This window comes from Melospiza melodia, chromosome 3 (genome assembly GCF_035770615.1).
Source record: "Melospiza melodia melodia isolate bMelMel2 chromosome 3, bMelMel2.pri, whole genome shotgun sequence".
In the NCBI taxonomy this organism is placed as follows: Eukaryota; Metazoa; Chordata; class Aves; order Passeriformes; family Passerellidae; genus Melospiza; species Melospiza melodia.
In genome coordinates, this window is record NC_086196.1 from 115,017,720 (window position 1) to 115,032,874 (window position 15,155).

At 44.7% G+C, this 15,155-nt stretch overlaps 1 protein-coding gene across 1 annotated transcript in view; it reads left to right on the plus strand.

Moving 5' to 3' along the window:
* The first annotated feature begins 2,614 nt into the window (after positions 1 to 2,614).
* The window catches only part of REL (REL proto-oncogene, NF-kB subunit), a 29,358-nt gene continuing 16,817 nt past the window's right edge, over positions 2,615 to 15,155 (plus strand). Inside the window, exons 1-4 of the mRNA XM_063152785.1 lie at positions 2,615 to 2,686; positions 7,708 to 7,850; positions 10,435 to 10,583; positions 14,685 to 14,776. Of these exons, the coding sequence (XP_063008855.1) occupies positions 2,680 to 2,686; positions 7,708 to 7,850; positions 10,435 to 10,583; positions 14,685 to 14,776 (391 nt within the window). The 5' untranslated portion in view covers positions 2,615 to 2,679. The remainder of the gene's footprint in view (positions 2,687 to 7,707; positions 7,851 to 10,434; positions 10,584 to 14,684; positions 14,777 to 15,155) is intronic.

Below are 15,155 nucleotides of genomic sequence, written 5' to 3' on the forward strand. Positions count from 1 at the left end.
CTTAATTTCACATCAGTTTGGATTGTGTGCCCTACGCTAACACTTTCCTTCTGAAGAAGTCAGGGGATACTTCTGTTCTGAGCCACAGTCTCCCTGGTCTGTGCTTACCCAGTAGTGTCATGGGCTGAAATACCTGGGAACCAGGGATATAAACTGTATTTAGGGGAGAAACTAAATTCATTCTTTCTGAGATGTCACAGTTTTTACTATCAGAGATTTGGAAAACCAGCCTGAAGATAAGTAAGGGAAAGTATTTAGATTAAGTTTACATCCAAACTCAAACCTCACATCTACAGCTTCAGTTATCTGTCAGGAATTGCTCCCCTTTCCTTTTAAAAATCCTGTCCAGCTCACTCCTGTGATCTGCAGGGATGCCCTCAAATTGGGAGCGTTTCTCTGGCTGTTCAGCCCTGTGAATAAAGATTTGTACAAAACTTCCCCCACCAGGTGAGCAATTCAAACACTGAAGTATCTTCTAATACGAAGTGTTGATGAGCTGATTGCTTGGATGGGGCACTTAGCACAGACAATTTGGGTTGTGCACTTTTCCTATTTGCTGCCTTTGTTGTAGAGCAGAACAATTTTATTTGTGGTCTCTTTGTCAGTTTGGGCTTTGTGCTCACGTATGCTTGTGTAGGTCAAGTCCAAGTTTGATTTAAAACATTAGACCTGCTTTATTGTACATAATCAATCATAGATGATCCAAGAAATCCCTGAAGATGTAAAAGTCTAGTCTGAATTTCTTATACTTTTAGGGCATTGCTGGTTTATATCTTTTGTGTTGTTTTGTTTTGGCTTTTTTGTGGGAAAGAAAATAAGAGATTACATTCTTCTGGCAAGAAACTAAGCCACAGCAATAGAATTATTTTATTATAACATCTGAATAATGTAGTTTTTCTTCTTTTCAATCATCTAAGGCTAATGTCACAGACATTTTGATTATCCTGTGTTCTCCCTAGGATTCTTCTACTCTAATTTCAGTTATAAGTTTGACAGGAGTGCAACAATCCTATCATGTGACAAACCATGAATCTTTAATAAGGAAAATTTTGCTTGTGGGGTGGAGAAAGATAATTTTTGTTTATAGGAAATATGAGGATAGCTGAGCAAAACTAAGGTTGTAAAGAGAAGTCTTGTTGAGATGGACTACAGAGCAGGAAGAATAATAAGCATTTGGCAGCTTCTGCTTAGTTACATGGATTGGTGTATGAATTTGCAGATTATAGAACAGCATTTTCAGCTGTGCTTCATTTCTGTACATCTCAATAACCTTAGCTTTAGAAATAGGATAGTAGGGGAAAAAAGCAAAAACTTATTGGTTCTGTACCTCACTTGAGTGTTCTTTCAGGCTCTTCTTGTTGTTTTGTAAATCTTTCTTTTTCAGGGATACTAATTGATTTAACTGCATTTTCACACAGGACAGTTTATTCCGCTACCAGATTAAAGATTTAAGAAAAGAAATTTAAATTTTATTGGTAACTAAGCAGCCTTACACCACAGCTAGGTGTGGCCTTCCTGTTCCTTTGTGTTCCTCTTTTTTCAGGTGTTTTTTAATTTGCCCCCAGATTTGTTTGTTTGTTGCTGACCTCTCCACCTGGTCCAGACATGGGGCTGTTCCCAGTGTGCAGCGACGCTTCCCCTCGCTGTGTCAAGATGCAGGATGTGGGATGCTCCAAAGCTTTGGTAGATTTAGAGTTGATCATTGTGAGTGAATGGGCTCGTTGGTGATTATTTCTTACCTTAGCTGCAATCTTGGTCTGTCCCTAGTTATGTACAGCTTAGTTATTGAATCACAGGGGGCTAGGAGGGGCATTCAAAGCCTGTCTCGTTCTGACCCCCTGCTTTGGGCAGGAAGATTTTCCCCTAGACCAGGCTGCTCCAAGCCCCATCCAGCCTGGCCCAGAACCCTTCCAAGGATGGGGCATCCCCAGTTTCTCTGGCTAGGCTTGTTCCACTGCCTCACCACCCTCACAGTAAAGAATTCCTTATCAGTATTGAACGTAACCCTGCCCTCTGCCAGTTTAAAGCCATTCCTCCTTGCCCTGTCGCTACAGGCTTGGTAAAAGGTAAAAGTCTGTCCTTGTCCATCTTATAAACCCCACGGGGGGCTTAGAAGGTGCTGGAAGGTTTCAGTACAGTCTTGCCTGGAGTTTTTCTTTTCCTGGGCTGACCACCAGGCTCCATAGAACCGAGAAAAAGCTGGGTAAGGAGAGCGCTTGGTCTCTCGAGGCTGGTGGAGCAGGAGAGCGGGGGTGTCGGGGCGATGCCCTCGGAACGAAACAGCTCTCGCTGTACCTGCCCTGCTCTGGAATCAGAACCGCTGAACTTTTCCTTCGTACTTTTGGCTACCGGCCAGGGCAGGGCCGCAGCACGGACTTGTGCCTGCTGCTGTCCCCTCGGAGCTCCATCCCGGAGCGGGGCCTGCCGGTGCCGCGGGGCTCGATCCTCCTGTCCCGGTGCCACGGGGCTCGATCCTCCTGTCCCGGTGCTGTGGGGCGGGGCGAGGGGCGGCCCCGCACCGCCCCTCAGCCCAGCGCGCACGTCCGCCCGCCCGCCCCACGGGAAATTCCCCCTGAAAAGGGCGGCGAGCCCGGCAGCCGCGGCCGTGCCAGTGTTCCTGCGAGGCGTGCGGGCCCGGGCCGGAGCCCCGCGGCGAGAGGCCGGAGCGGAGCTGTCAGCATGGCCGGTGAGCGGCGGCGGGGCCGGGCCGGGCTGGGCTGGGCGGGGGGCTCCGAGCGCTGCCCGCCCGCCCTCGCTGCATCTCTTGGCGGGTGTTTACTCTGCGGGGCCGAACTGGCGTTCGGATGGCTTACAAGGCTGTTCCGTTCCAAATGGGTCTTAAAATTGCGCGGTGGGAGCGTTTAGGTGCTAAATAATCGCGCGGGTCCCAGTCTGAGATGGAGACAACAAGCTTAGAGGTTGGGTCGTGGTCATCGGGATCCCGTTCACATCGGAACTCGGCTGTGAGAATGCAAATGAATGAGAAATAGTGATGGCACAAATGAAAAGTAATGCAGATAAGGGGTCCTGCTCTGAGTAATTACAACAAAACGCACAATTAAGTTTCTAGAGGCTAAATGAAACTGAGTTTGTCATCCGAGTTTCGGGAGGCGTCTGTTTGGTATCTTTCTTAGGGTTAAAAAAAGCCCCTAAATTTGAAACTTGGCTATACTAATTCGAATAGTATCTCTAGGCAAAGCTGCTTTTCAGAACATGAGTGTGTGTTCTGTTCTCTCTTAGCAAGGTATGAACTTTCACTCCTGATAAATATATAGGTGTGCCAGCTATCAACGCGGGGAGAAAACAGCTGGGCTTGTGCTTTAAATGTTATGATGTATTTTAAACTCGCAACAATGAAGCAGGAGAGAGCAGTTTCGGGTTGTTTTTTTTTCTTCGTGTCTTTATGTATTTTCAGTGTAATTAGGAACCAGATAAGGAATTTTTTCTGCGGGGGAAGTTTATAACTTCCTGGTACTAGCTAGCTTTTGTCGGTTGTTTTTTTTTCTCTTTTAGTTGCCGTTTTGTAATGTAACACGATAGTAAAGAGGAAGTTCACGAGCGTTGTTCGGTCTCTGTTAGAATTTGTGCAGTTTATGGAGCCCTAGGTAGATTACTACTTTCCCAAATCAAATCGTGTTGCGGTTCCAGTTGCTTTTGCTTAAATTGGGTGGGGTGTGCTGTGACAAAGCTTTGCCATCCTCCCGCTTTGCCTGAAGTGTTGCAGATTCTTGCTTTTTAGAAATGACAGACTTTGTGCCACCAGGGATTTGTTCAGAGCGGTGACAGAGTTAAATAGCGACGCTTCTCCCATCTGTGTCTCCCTGCAGGCCGGAGGGTTTCGGGTGATACTTTCACATCTCCACAAAGACCCACAGCTGCTCTGCTTTCGCATGCAGGTGTTGATGGAGAGTCTGTTCACCCCTGGCCCTGCAAGAAAATGACAAATTGGGCAGTTGCCCCAGAGCCTGCTTGCTTGGAGCAAAGGAATGAGACAGAGCCCTTGATCGGGTTGTCACACCTCCTCCCTTGTGGCACAGGCTGTGTTGAACTTGAAACTCTCACAGGTTTCTTGTCATGGAGAGGTCTGATGGAAGTCTGCTCCGAGTTTTAGGGATTGTCCTTTTGTTGCTCTTTGTATTGCTCAAAATGTGAGAATAAAACACCCTTCAGTTCTTGAGTGATCATAACTGGCTGAACTCTCACAGCTGTCACTGCTTCTCCCTCTTTTCCTTGCTGAACTCTCATAGCTGTCATTGCTTTTGCCTCTTTTCCTTGCATATATAACTGGGACACCTGATCTTCTATATCCTCTTTAAAATTATTCAGTTTATTAAAACAGAATAATTTTAAAGAGAATATAGGAGATCAAATGTCCCAGTTATATATGATAGTTTGGGTTATCTACCTGATGGGAGGTGATCAGTTTAGAAACTGCATTTTGACTGACTATTAGAAAGGTCTATAAAGAGTCCTGAACAACAGTTCCCAAAGGTTCTGACCCCAAACACAGTCTCAAGTGGAAGTGCATTGTGCTTGTGAAGGTTTTAAAATTATTCAGTGTTGTATTCAGGGCAGGAGGGGGAAAAAGCAATTCAATAACAAAAAGAATGACAGGCAGGTTATAATGTGCAGCACAATGTTTCTATTGCTAGCATGTGTATAGGCAATTAGAATTAATTACAAAGACAAATTAAACTCTTAAGAACTTAGATGAAGGATTAGCTAGATTTTTTTCTTCCATTTCAAATGCTTTATGGAGTAGTTGTGGGCAGGCAGGTAATAAATAGGAATAGCTGTGTGTTTCTCCTCTAGAATTAGTGAGAGTTTGGGTTTTGGTGTATCTCACATTTGTTTGACATACAAAGCAAGACCTGTGGAGGGCAGGTCTGTAGTGTGTGTGTGGGAGCTAACAGACCTCTGTGTGTGTCAGAGAGCAGATTGTGACATAGTTAAGCTGTGCCACTTCCAAGCACATTGCTGATTTACAGAAATAGGGAACACCAGACACTTGGCTGCAGAGTGCTGGTAATACCTCTCACAAACACTTCTGTGTGTTTCCTCTCTGCACAAAACATGATGACACTGATAATCACAGCAGAGATGATAACGTGATTCTTGAATAGAGAGAGAGGCAGCCAAGACAAAATGAAGTTTAATGTTTAATCTCTGGAGGCTGCTGTGTCACCGAGCTTTACTTTCCCACAAACACACCTGCTGCTGAGCGGTGGCTTTACCTTCAATGACATTTGTTTCAACCACAGCCCTGTAAAGATCACTGAGCCCAGAGCCTTAAAATAAATGGCTCTTGAGAGGTGAGAAAATAGCCCTCTCAAGCGAGCATTGCTAGAACTGAAGGGAAATTGTTGGTTAAAGCAGCAAGAGTTAAAGACCTCAAGTGATTGCGCTCTTGTGGTGAGCAGCAAGGCTCTGGCTGGTTCTGACAAATACACAATGTCTGTGGGTGTCCTGCATGTCTGCTGGGCAGCTATGTAAGCATGAGAATCTCCCAGATTAGGAGGCACTTTGCTGTAATGTGGTTGTTTTAACTTGAACACAGATTTTTAATTTATAAATGGATACGTGTCTGTATTTGTGCTGATCAATGCAATAGCATTGGAGTAAGCTGAAGTGTGGAGGTTAAAATAGCCGTGCACAGATGCGTGAGCATGGTTTTGTGAGAAGCCCAGACTTCTGCTCTCTCTCTGAAATCAGCTTTACGTCATTTCTAGGTTTTTTTGTTATCAATGCCTGCCTTCCCCTTCCCTTTTGCTTGTTTTCCAGAAAGAGAAAATATGCAAAGCTCATCTAAAGGAGAGTTTGGTAAAGAGCTGGAAGTATCTAGAAAAGGGACCATCCCCCTGAGGAACCTAGACTAGACTAGTGGCTAATGTGTATTTAATGTGACAGCTCATGGCTGGTGATCAGAAAGTTACTTAAAATCTACCTGGTGGGAGGCAATCAGTTTAGAAACTGCATTTGACTGAGTGTTGGAAAGGTCTGTAAAGAGCCCTGAACCACAGTTCCCAAAGGTTCTGACCCCAAACACAGTCCCAAGTGGAAGTGCATTGTGCTTGTGAAGGTTTTGCAGAGGCTCCAGTTGTTGAAGCCCATCCAAGAGCTGCTCTCACACGGTGGAGGATGCAGTTCCACCCCTGCTTGTAGGTGTGTGACAGATAAATGTGCATCCAGGTCACACTGAGGTGATGTCTCACATGTCGTTCTTTCCATCCATCCCTTCTCTGCTGCTCTTGATTGCTTTATCTCTTAGGTTGTAATATTTTCCTACTTTGGGTATGAACTGCTGCAGCACTGGAAATCTTTTGTGATCAACAAATCCCAGGCATAAAGTTCAAGCTTTGTGTTGGCAGAGGTGCCTAAACCAATATAGGTGCACAAAAGAGAAGCCTTTATTATGGAGTTAGGGTTGGAATCCACCTCTTTGCCAAAACCTGTGTGCTGTGGATTCACAGCACAGACCTTGGGCAAAAGGAAGTTGGGGTTCTTTTACCCTTTCAGCACTTTCAATATATTTAATAACTGTTTTGCTTATTATGTTGAAGTCCAAGCACTTTTATTCAGTGCTGTGCCACAGGATATTGTCTGTCCTGTTTGTTTGTGATGCTCAGCCTTGCTTGAGGAGGATGCTATTATGTGAAGATGACAGAGAGCTCAGTAGACATTTCCATAAGCTACGTTCTTCTGATTGTGTAGCACTGTGATGATTCAGCTTCAACAATATTTACTTAGCCTCTTTTGTTTGTTTTTCACATGCCATCCCACTGTTGTCACTGTTTGATTGACTGTCCTGTTTGATGTTCTCAGTGAGATATAAGAAACAGCTTGTTGCTGTCTGGCAATAAAACATCACTTGAAGAGTTCTTAGGCTCTTGCTAAGTTAATGTCTTTCTAACCCTCCCCCCATTTAAGAGTTCTGCTGTCTCTTATTCTCAGCTATCACTCTGTCTTTCCTGAAAACCTCCCTTCTGACAGCTGCCCAATACATTTCTGAGGTTTCATTGTCTGGGGAGATACTGCAACTAGAAACCAGCCCCATGGGAGGTGGGCAGCTCAAAATGTAGAATTCAATACGAGCAATCAGGTATTTTTTGAGCTCACAGTGATAGTGAGCTTCCATCCATTAGGAGTATGGGGGTTTTTTACATAATTTGAATAGTTTCTGCTGCACTCTGATAGGAACTAAATCAATGAATTCTGAGCAAACATCTTCCCTTCCAGAGGATGCTTAAGAGAACACAGCAGTTGACAGTACCAGTGCTTGGAGAGGACAGCCATTCTTAGAACTGTAATATTCCTAAAAATGTTGGATGATGATTTGAGAAATCCCAAATAATGATTTGGGTTTTGTAGTATAAAACCTTCTTTCATCAGACACATCTTCTACAATGGTTAAAAGAAGCTAAATTCTAGAAGAGATGGAGGGAGGGGTGTCTTTTTTTGCTAATTACTTCCATGGTGTTGATACCATGGATGTTTCATCCAAATCTGTTCTCTTTCCTTGTACCCCAGCTTCAACATGTGCATGTACATAAAAATAAAGAGTGGATTTCCTGAAATCCACCAAGTGGATTTCAGACCAAGTGGAAGGATGGTAATGTAAATCAAAAGTCTAGAAGTTCTAATTCTTGCATCTTCTGCTGCTTTTTAAGCTCTCTTGTGTCCTAACATTGAAACTATTTTATTTTGAAGGTGGCCCTGAGCCCTACATTGAAATATTTGAGCAACCCAGGCAAAGGGGCATGCGTTTCAGATACAAATGTGAGGGAAGATCAGCAGGCAGCATCCCAGGAGAACGCAGTACTGAGAACAACAAGTCCTTCCCTTCCATCCAGGTAAATTCTGCTTTTATCCAGGAATTAGCAGTGCCTGTGTGCTCGTAGCTATGTGTTGGACTCTGCACTGTAAATACAATGCTTTTCATCTCTCCTTCTGGGATTCTTTCCTTGGCATGCAAATGGAGCTGCAGCAGAGTGGGAAAAGAGTTACTTGCTCCTGGTCACGAAAAGATTTGGTTTCCAGGAGGAGGAGAAGGTGCAGAGGTGGTTTACAAAGTGCTGCTAGAGGGGCCGCAGTGAAGACTCCAGGGCTGGGAGCCATTCATTAGCAGCTTTCTCTGCGTGCACGTCTGCTCTGCTTTCTTAGCTGGGTGACGTGGGTTTGGTTTTAAGGTTTGGACTGCAGCATGAATTTTGGGGGAGAGTTGAAGGAATTTGCCTACAAAATATGGAAAGGCTTTGAAAGGTTGCTGGGCACAACATGAAAGAAGGCGCTTTATGCAAGCGAACAATCACCCGTGATGGGGAGAATGGGCTCTGCAAAAGACACCAGCATGAAGTGTGTGAAGGCAGAACTTCAAAATGAGCTCAGAACAGGGAACTGAGTCCTCAGAGCATCTGCAGGGATGATGGGTGGGGTGGTTGCACCATGGATGGGTTGGGAAATCCAGAATGGAGGGATTCAGGGGAGCCCTGAGAGCTGTGCCAAAGCAGGGACAAAGACAGAGACAGCAGAGCTGGAATGGAACCACTTGGGCAGCAGCTTTCATAGGCTGGACAAAGGAGACCGTAGACAGGTAGGGTAAGAGAAGATCCTTTCTGATCCCCTTTCTGATGTTTAAGTTGCCAGCGTTTCCTTGATCTCTTTCAGTTTAGGAAGTCTGTCAGAGCTGAGATTAGAGGAGAAAGCTCAAGTTTAAATGGGAAGTTAAGAGCAGTTGCTATCTTCCTGCCCAGGAACAGAGGCTGTGTATCTGTGTTTGCAGAGTGTGCCAGCATATAAAAACCAATGGGGAGCCCAAAATGGAGTCTCTGGAATCACAGCAGGACATTGACAGATAGAGAAGATGTGAGAAATATGAGATGGTTTATGCTGAGGCAAAAAAGCTCTTTAAGAGGGAGGGTTTGAGAAGGAGAGTGTTGGTAGTCATGTTGAGCAGCAGAGTGAGTCTCTATTGCACAAAAGCAGCTGTGGAAGCTGCTCCAGCCCTGCAGCCGGAATCAGTGAGAGAAGAAGCAAAGCAGGGTTCCCTTTGACTATCCCAGTGCCAGGTTTGGTTAGGGAATGCAGGAAATGGAGATGGTGCCAGACTCATTTTTCAGCACTCTGCCAATTGAACAAGGAACTGTGTGGGCTGTTGGCAAGAGTAGAGGCTTGCACAGACTCTCAGCCCCAGTCTGTGTCAGGGCACAAGCTGAATGGGCTGAATCAAGCCTTGTTTCTTCTTTTCTTGGGCTGTGCTGCACATGAAGGCCAGGCAGAACCCAGAGGGGAGGTGGGACATGAGTTTGTGACCATGCAAGCCTGGCCAAGTTTGTTCTTTTGAAAGGTGACTATTGATGACAGAGCTGATTGTGCTGATAGCAGGTGATTTCTAGGTGAATTCCTGCCTCCCTGGAGCCCGTGGGAGGCTTTAGTGCTGATTGGGTTCCAGGGGAGTCCCCTCTCTAGATGGAAACGTGAAGAGAGAGGCCAGGAAGAGATTAAATTTCGTGGTGTGGTTATGAAGATGAACATCAAGGGGGAACTGGAGAACCAAAAGCAGCTAGATCAGGCTTCACATTCATGGGGCTGGGTGTAAAGTGAGGGAGCAATGATGTAATGGTTGCAGAAAGTGAAGGAGCAGTGGAAGTATCATTTTAAGGGTAAAAAGTTACAGTGGCTTGTGTGAAGACTGAATGGAGCCAAATTGGAGACTGATGCAAACAGATGATGACAGGTGAAAGAGCACAGTTCAAGTTAAGGATTTGAAGTGTTGACTGAAAAGGATACATTGTGGATCCTTGGAGTCTCAGGAGGAGGAGAGGGACTGTTACTTATAGGGCAGGGGAAGTGGAGGAGGAAAACTCACCTCTGCACAAACATTGCCTGAGTAAGTCTTGTATTTGCTTTCAAGCTTTTATGTGTCAAACAATTGAGGCCAAACTGTTTTTCCTCCTTTTTTTTTTTTCCTTTTACACTCCCCCACACTCGGTGACTTCACTGGTAGCCATCAGCTTGAGGTTGCTTTCATGCACCTGAGAAAGGAGCATTGAACTGGCTGATGACTGCTGTGAGAGCTCTGGTAGGAGCCTGAGACTTTGCTGCCCAGCCTGAGTGTAAGATTGACTACTCATCTGAGAGTTAGTTGGGAAAAACCCAACAACTTCAGAGGGGATTGTGTCATGTTATCCTGTATCTGCTAAGATCCTCTTTCACTACTTAGTGTTCCATGCACAGGTATTATCCTCATCCCAGAGGTTTTATGAGTTTTTTTTCCTAAATCTTTGGAGGTAGACTTGTTCTTCAGGCAGCATTTCTGTATGGTCCCCTGGGTAGCTCTGGTGTCTTCCACAGAGCATTTCAGGATAGAATTGATTTTCTGTAACAGCTGGGGGCCGATACCTAAAACCTTGAAAATATCCCACATTTTTTTTGCAGATTCTGAACTATTTTGGAAAATTCAAAATAAGAACTACGTTGGTAACGAAGAATGAGCCCTACAAGCCACACCCCCATGATCTGGTTGGCAAAGACTGCAGAGATGGCTACTACGAGGCTGAGTTCGGGCCAGATCGGCGAGTCCTGTCGTGAGTAATGCTGTTGCTTGGGAATTTGATTAATTGTGCAAGTGATTTGCTAATCTTTTAATCATATTAATGATTAAAAAAGCAATTACAATGCTGTCTTTGCTGTAGTTTACTAATCTGTCCTGGGGAACTTCCCTGGAAGTATTTCCTTCTCTTTTTGATATTACATGTGTACTTTTTCTTTCCTGTCACCCTTTTCTTTCCTTCAACCATTCCCCCAATGTCTGTCTTCTTTTCCTTTCTCCCACTTACTTTTTTTAGCCTTGTTCGTTAATACATCTTACTCTTGAGCATGACTCTTTCCTACATGTAAAAATGATGAGTAATAGAAAGAGTAACAGCATTAGAATTTGTGCTTCGTGGCAATGAGGGAAGTTCACACCTTCCATGGAAATTGTATTTGGACTTTCTGGAGAAAGTCTGTAGTGGCTGAGTATCATATAATCTAGAAGACAGTGATTGTGACACATCTGGGAATGTTGGTGGCTGTCACCGCTGTTGCTTGTTGTTTGGGTTGGGGTTTTCTGACTGAAGATACGGATTCTGCTCAGGCCCAGCTCTGAAGAGTAAGTGTGCCAGGGAAGGATCTGCATGTGGATGCAGAGAGGAAAACTCAGGATGTGTGCAAGACATTCCTCAGTGCTGTTAACTGTGTTTGAGATATTCTTGTATTTGGTGGTGTTTCCTCCAAGTTTACCAAGTCTCGTGTAACAAAATAAAAGCAGAATAAGCTGCAGCAAACATGGAGTGATTATTGCTGGAGAAGGGAATTTAGAACTGGCAAGCTGTTTGTGGTTCACAGTTTGCAATGCAGGAAATATGGAAGTAGGCTATTGCTTTGGGGTAAGCATAACTGAGCTGGGAAGAAAATCAGGTGAATATTTCAGTGCATAAGTAGCTCTTACACAGAGTTCTCAGGCCAATGGGATTCTGTTGGTGTTGCTGAAATTACTCCATGTTTACGTGGGTTTAGTCAGTAGGACACTATTAAAGGAGAGAGCTGAAGACACATCTGTTTTGAAGGTGGTGATTTATTTCACTGATGGTGAAATAAACAGTGGAGATGCTTCTTCAGCATCCAGCCTGTCGACGGAAGGAGCAGCCCAGGCTGAAGGGATTAGGGATGGGATCAGCATCCAGCCCAGGCTGAAGGGGTCAGGGATGGGATCAGCATCCAGCCCAGGCTGAAGGGATCGGGGATGGGATCAGCATCCAGCCCAGGCTGAAGGGGTCAGGGATGGGATCAGCATCCAGCCCAGGCTGAAGGGGTCAGGGATGGGATCAGCATCCAGCCCAGGCTGAAGGGATCAGGGATGGGATCAGCATCCAGCCCAGGCTGAAGGGATCAGGGATGGGATCAGCATCCAGCCCAGGCTGAAGGGATCAGGGATGTGCTGCAGCATGTTCTGGGGCACGAAGCACCCTGACTTGCAAGCATCCTAAACTCCAGTAGGACCTTCCACCTTCCTCTGACCATCCATTCACCAGCTTCCCCTTGGTCTTCTCAGACCAAGCTTCCTCAGCCAAGGCCAAAGGAAGTCTGCTGTTCTGGCCCATCCCACTTCCTCCCCTCACTCTGTGCCTGCTGACCCAAAGCAGAAAGCCTGATTGCTTAACTCCTTTTCTGGCCCTGTGTTCCCATCACTGAGTGCAGGCAGACCCTGAGAATTGCTTCTTCTCTTGGCATTTGGTTGCACAAGCTTCAGTGTGGGGGCACAGGCGAGCCTGTTGGAGAGGCCATTGCAGGATGTCATGCCAAGAAGCTCTGCAGATATTTATTTGCAGATTGTGGTTTCATCTCCATTATATGTTTGCATCAAATCCTGTCCTTTGGCATAGTCCATGTTTCGCTTCTAGCACTGGTGCTTGTTTGCTCCATCCATGAATTCTTCTCAATATTTTTAGGATATGAGCCTCTCAGTTACCTACAGAATAGTAAGTGGGCTGCTTTCATGTTATTGATAATGTGAAACTGTGAGCTTTGTGCTTGACATTGGAGGTCCTGATGGGAGGAGGCTCGACACATTCCCTTTGAAATGTTTCCAGCATCGGTACACTCATTTTTTTTAACAAATCATTGGTTGCTTTAAGATGAAAGAACAGTATGATCCATAATTGGATCTGGATGTTTAAAGTCATTTTCCTTTTTGTGGCTGGTGACTCAACCTTCACATTCTTCTCTTCGTGTCTGTGTTGGAGAAAAGCCTCATCCAGTACTAGTGAGCAGGAGATGTCCTCTGTCAATAGTGTTTCTGGCTCTCTACTCTTGCTGAGCATCCCAAATTGAGCAGAAATCCTTTTTTTTCTCTCAATAGAAGTGAAATTATTAATCACAGATTTTGGGCTGCTCTGAGTAATTACTCTGCTTTCTGCTGTTCAAAGTTCCCCATGCTTGAAAGTTCCCAAGCATTTTGTTCTGCCTGTGGTATAATGATCTTTGTACTGCTGCCCAGAGTTGATCAGAGCCCTCCCTGGCCGAGGCATCAAGGCAAGGCTATGAAAGTCAGAGCTTGTGGGGCTGCCTGTGTACTCAGGTTTTTTACTTCCTAGTTTCTTCTCTCTGCAAGGATGATATCATAGTTTTCTTAGCTGTTTTTAATTTTCTTCTCTCTTCCTACTTCTCCCTCTCTCTTCTTGTTATCTCACTTGCTTCCTGTCAGTGCCCATCGATGTGAAACCCCAGAGCCCTGCTGGGGCTCTCAGCAGTTCCTCCTCTGCCCCAGCTCTGCCTAGGCATGGCTAAACGCACACTTTCACTGTGACAGCACAGCCTTTGAAAACTGACAATTGATGATTGATAATAAATTGGTAATCTGACAATTTCGGGCCGCTGAAAAGCCTCCTGTGCATGAGAGGCTTCCTTTGGGGGTATAAAGAGGAGCTGCCCCTGTTTGTGGGCTTGGAGGTGTGCTTTAAACAATCTGTGGAGCACAGTGGGTGTTCTGAGGGGGGGAAATGATGTGTGCTGTGATCCAGCCCTAAAGAAAGTACTTCCTGCAGGAGCAGGTGGCGGTGGGATTGCTCGTCAAGGTGCAGTCCCAGTGAGAGTGTCAGTAGCCACGACAGGAAGGCAGAGTGCTGTAGTGAATGATGAGATGCTGCTGTGTTTTATTTTCCCCTGGGTCATGCCATGTTCAGTTTGCAAAGGAAGCCTGTGCCTTCCTCTGCCAGCAGAGGTTCTGGAAGTGGAGCCTGATGGCAGAGGGTTTGGGAGCCTCTGAACACAGGGGAGTTTAGGGAGATTAAACTTGACATCCTGCTAGGATAGGCTGGTTCAGAGGTGTACCAGCACTCTTGGCAGGAACAAGGACTATCTTTAGATGCTCTTTTGCTGAAGCAAAGAAGGTTTGTGGAGTTTCAAAGAAAGGGAAATGGCTGGGACTTCTGGAGAAAGATGCCTGGCACAACCCATCTTCAGAGCTTATTATAACATCATGAAACACAGATTATTTCTATTTTTTCTTTTTTTTTTTTTTTTAACTTCCTGCTTTTCATCCACTCAGCTTTGATGATGTCATGGTTTTTCCATGTGGGAAAGAGTCAGCCTGCCTGGGACTCCCCCCACCTCCTGCATCAGGGCGACCTGAACTTTATGCAAATCAGGAGGAGCTGAGCTCTTCAGAACTTTTCCATAACTATGTGAGATTTAAAAACTTGTTTTGACCTGTTTAAAAAAACCCCTTTATAATAGTGTTTAAGATTTACATTCCCTGATAAAAGCAGGAGAGCAAATCCTTTAACTAATGCAAATTACCAGGTTTATTGATTACAAAAATGATTGTCATTATAAATCACCCAAACTCAGTATCTTACTTTTTAATCACTGTAGGTTTACTGCAGAGTAATAAATTTTAATATAGAAATACATATTTTTAAGAATGTAAATTGTTTAGAATTTTATTTTAGGATTTTTTCCCTTCTGTGTCTGCCCTTAATTTAGGAAAAACAGCATCTTTGCTCTTCAGGTCTTGTACACCCTTCTCAAAAGAAGCTTTTTTAAAATTTCTGACACTGGATGTTATCACACTAATCAAATATTTTATTTAATAGTCTACACTGAAGATGTTATTAGTTGCTGAAATCTGGCCACATATGCTTCAGTTTTCAGAACCTGGGCATTCAGTGTGTGAAGAAGAAAGACCTGAAGGAATCCATTTCTTTACGAATCTCAAAGAAAATTAACCCTTTCAATGGTGAGTGGAAATCAGCTGGTTCTCTTGGCAGGGTGATGGGGTTTTGTTTGTCCTGTCCTGCCTTTGCTTTTGGGTTGGAGCTTTATTTTCTTCTCCAAAAACTCTCTTTCTGAGAAGCAGTCTTCCCCTTCTGTGTCCCTCCCAGTCTTTCTTCCCAGTCATCACATGATGCATCTATTTGGATAGTTGCCCTTTTTCTTTTTCTATTGAGTTTTTGTAATTCCCAGCAGCAGTCTGAGTTGCTGCTTGGACTGAAGGAATGGGATAGCAGCAGAAACCTTTCCTGGAAATGTCTCCAAGTATCTTGGGAGTTGGATTTCCCCAGTTATGGCAGTGATGAGAGTAAAAGACTGAATTAGCATAACACTTCAACAACTTA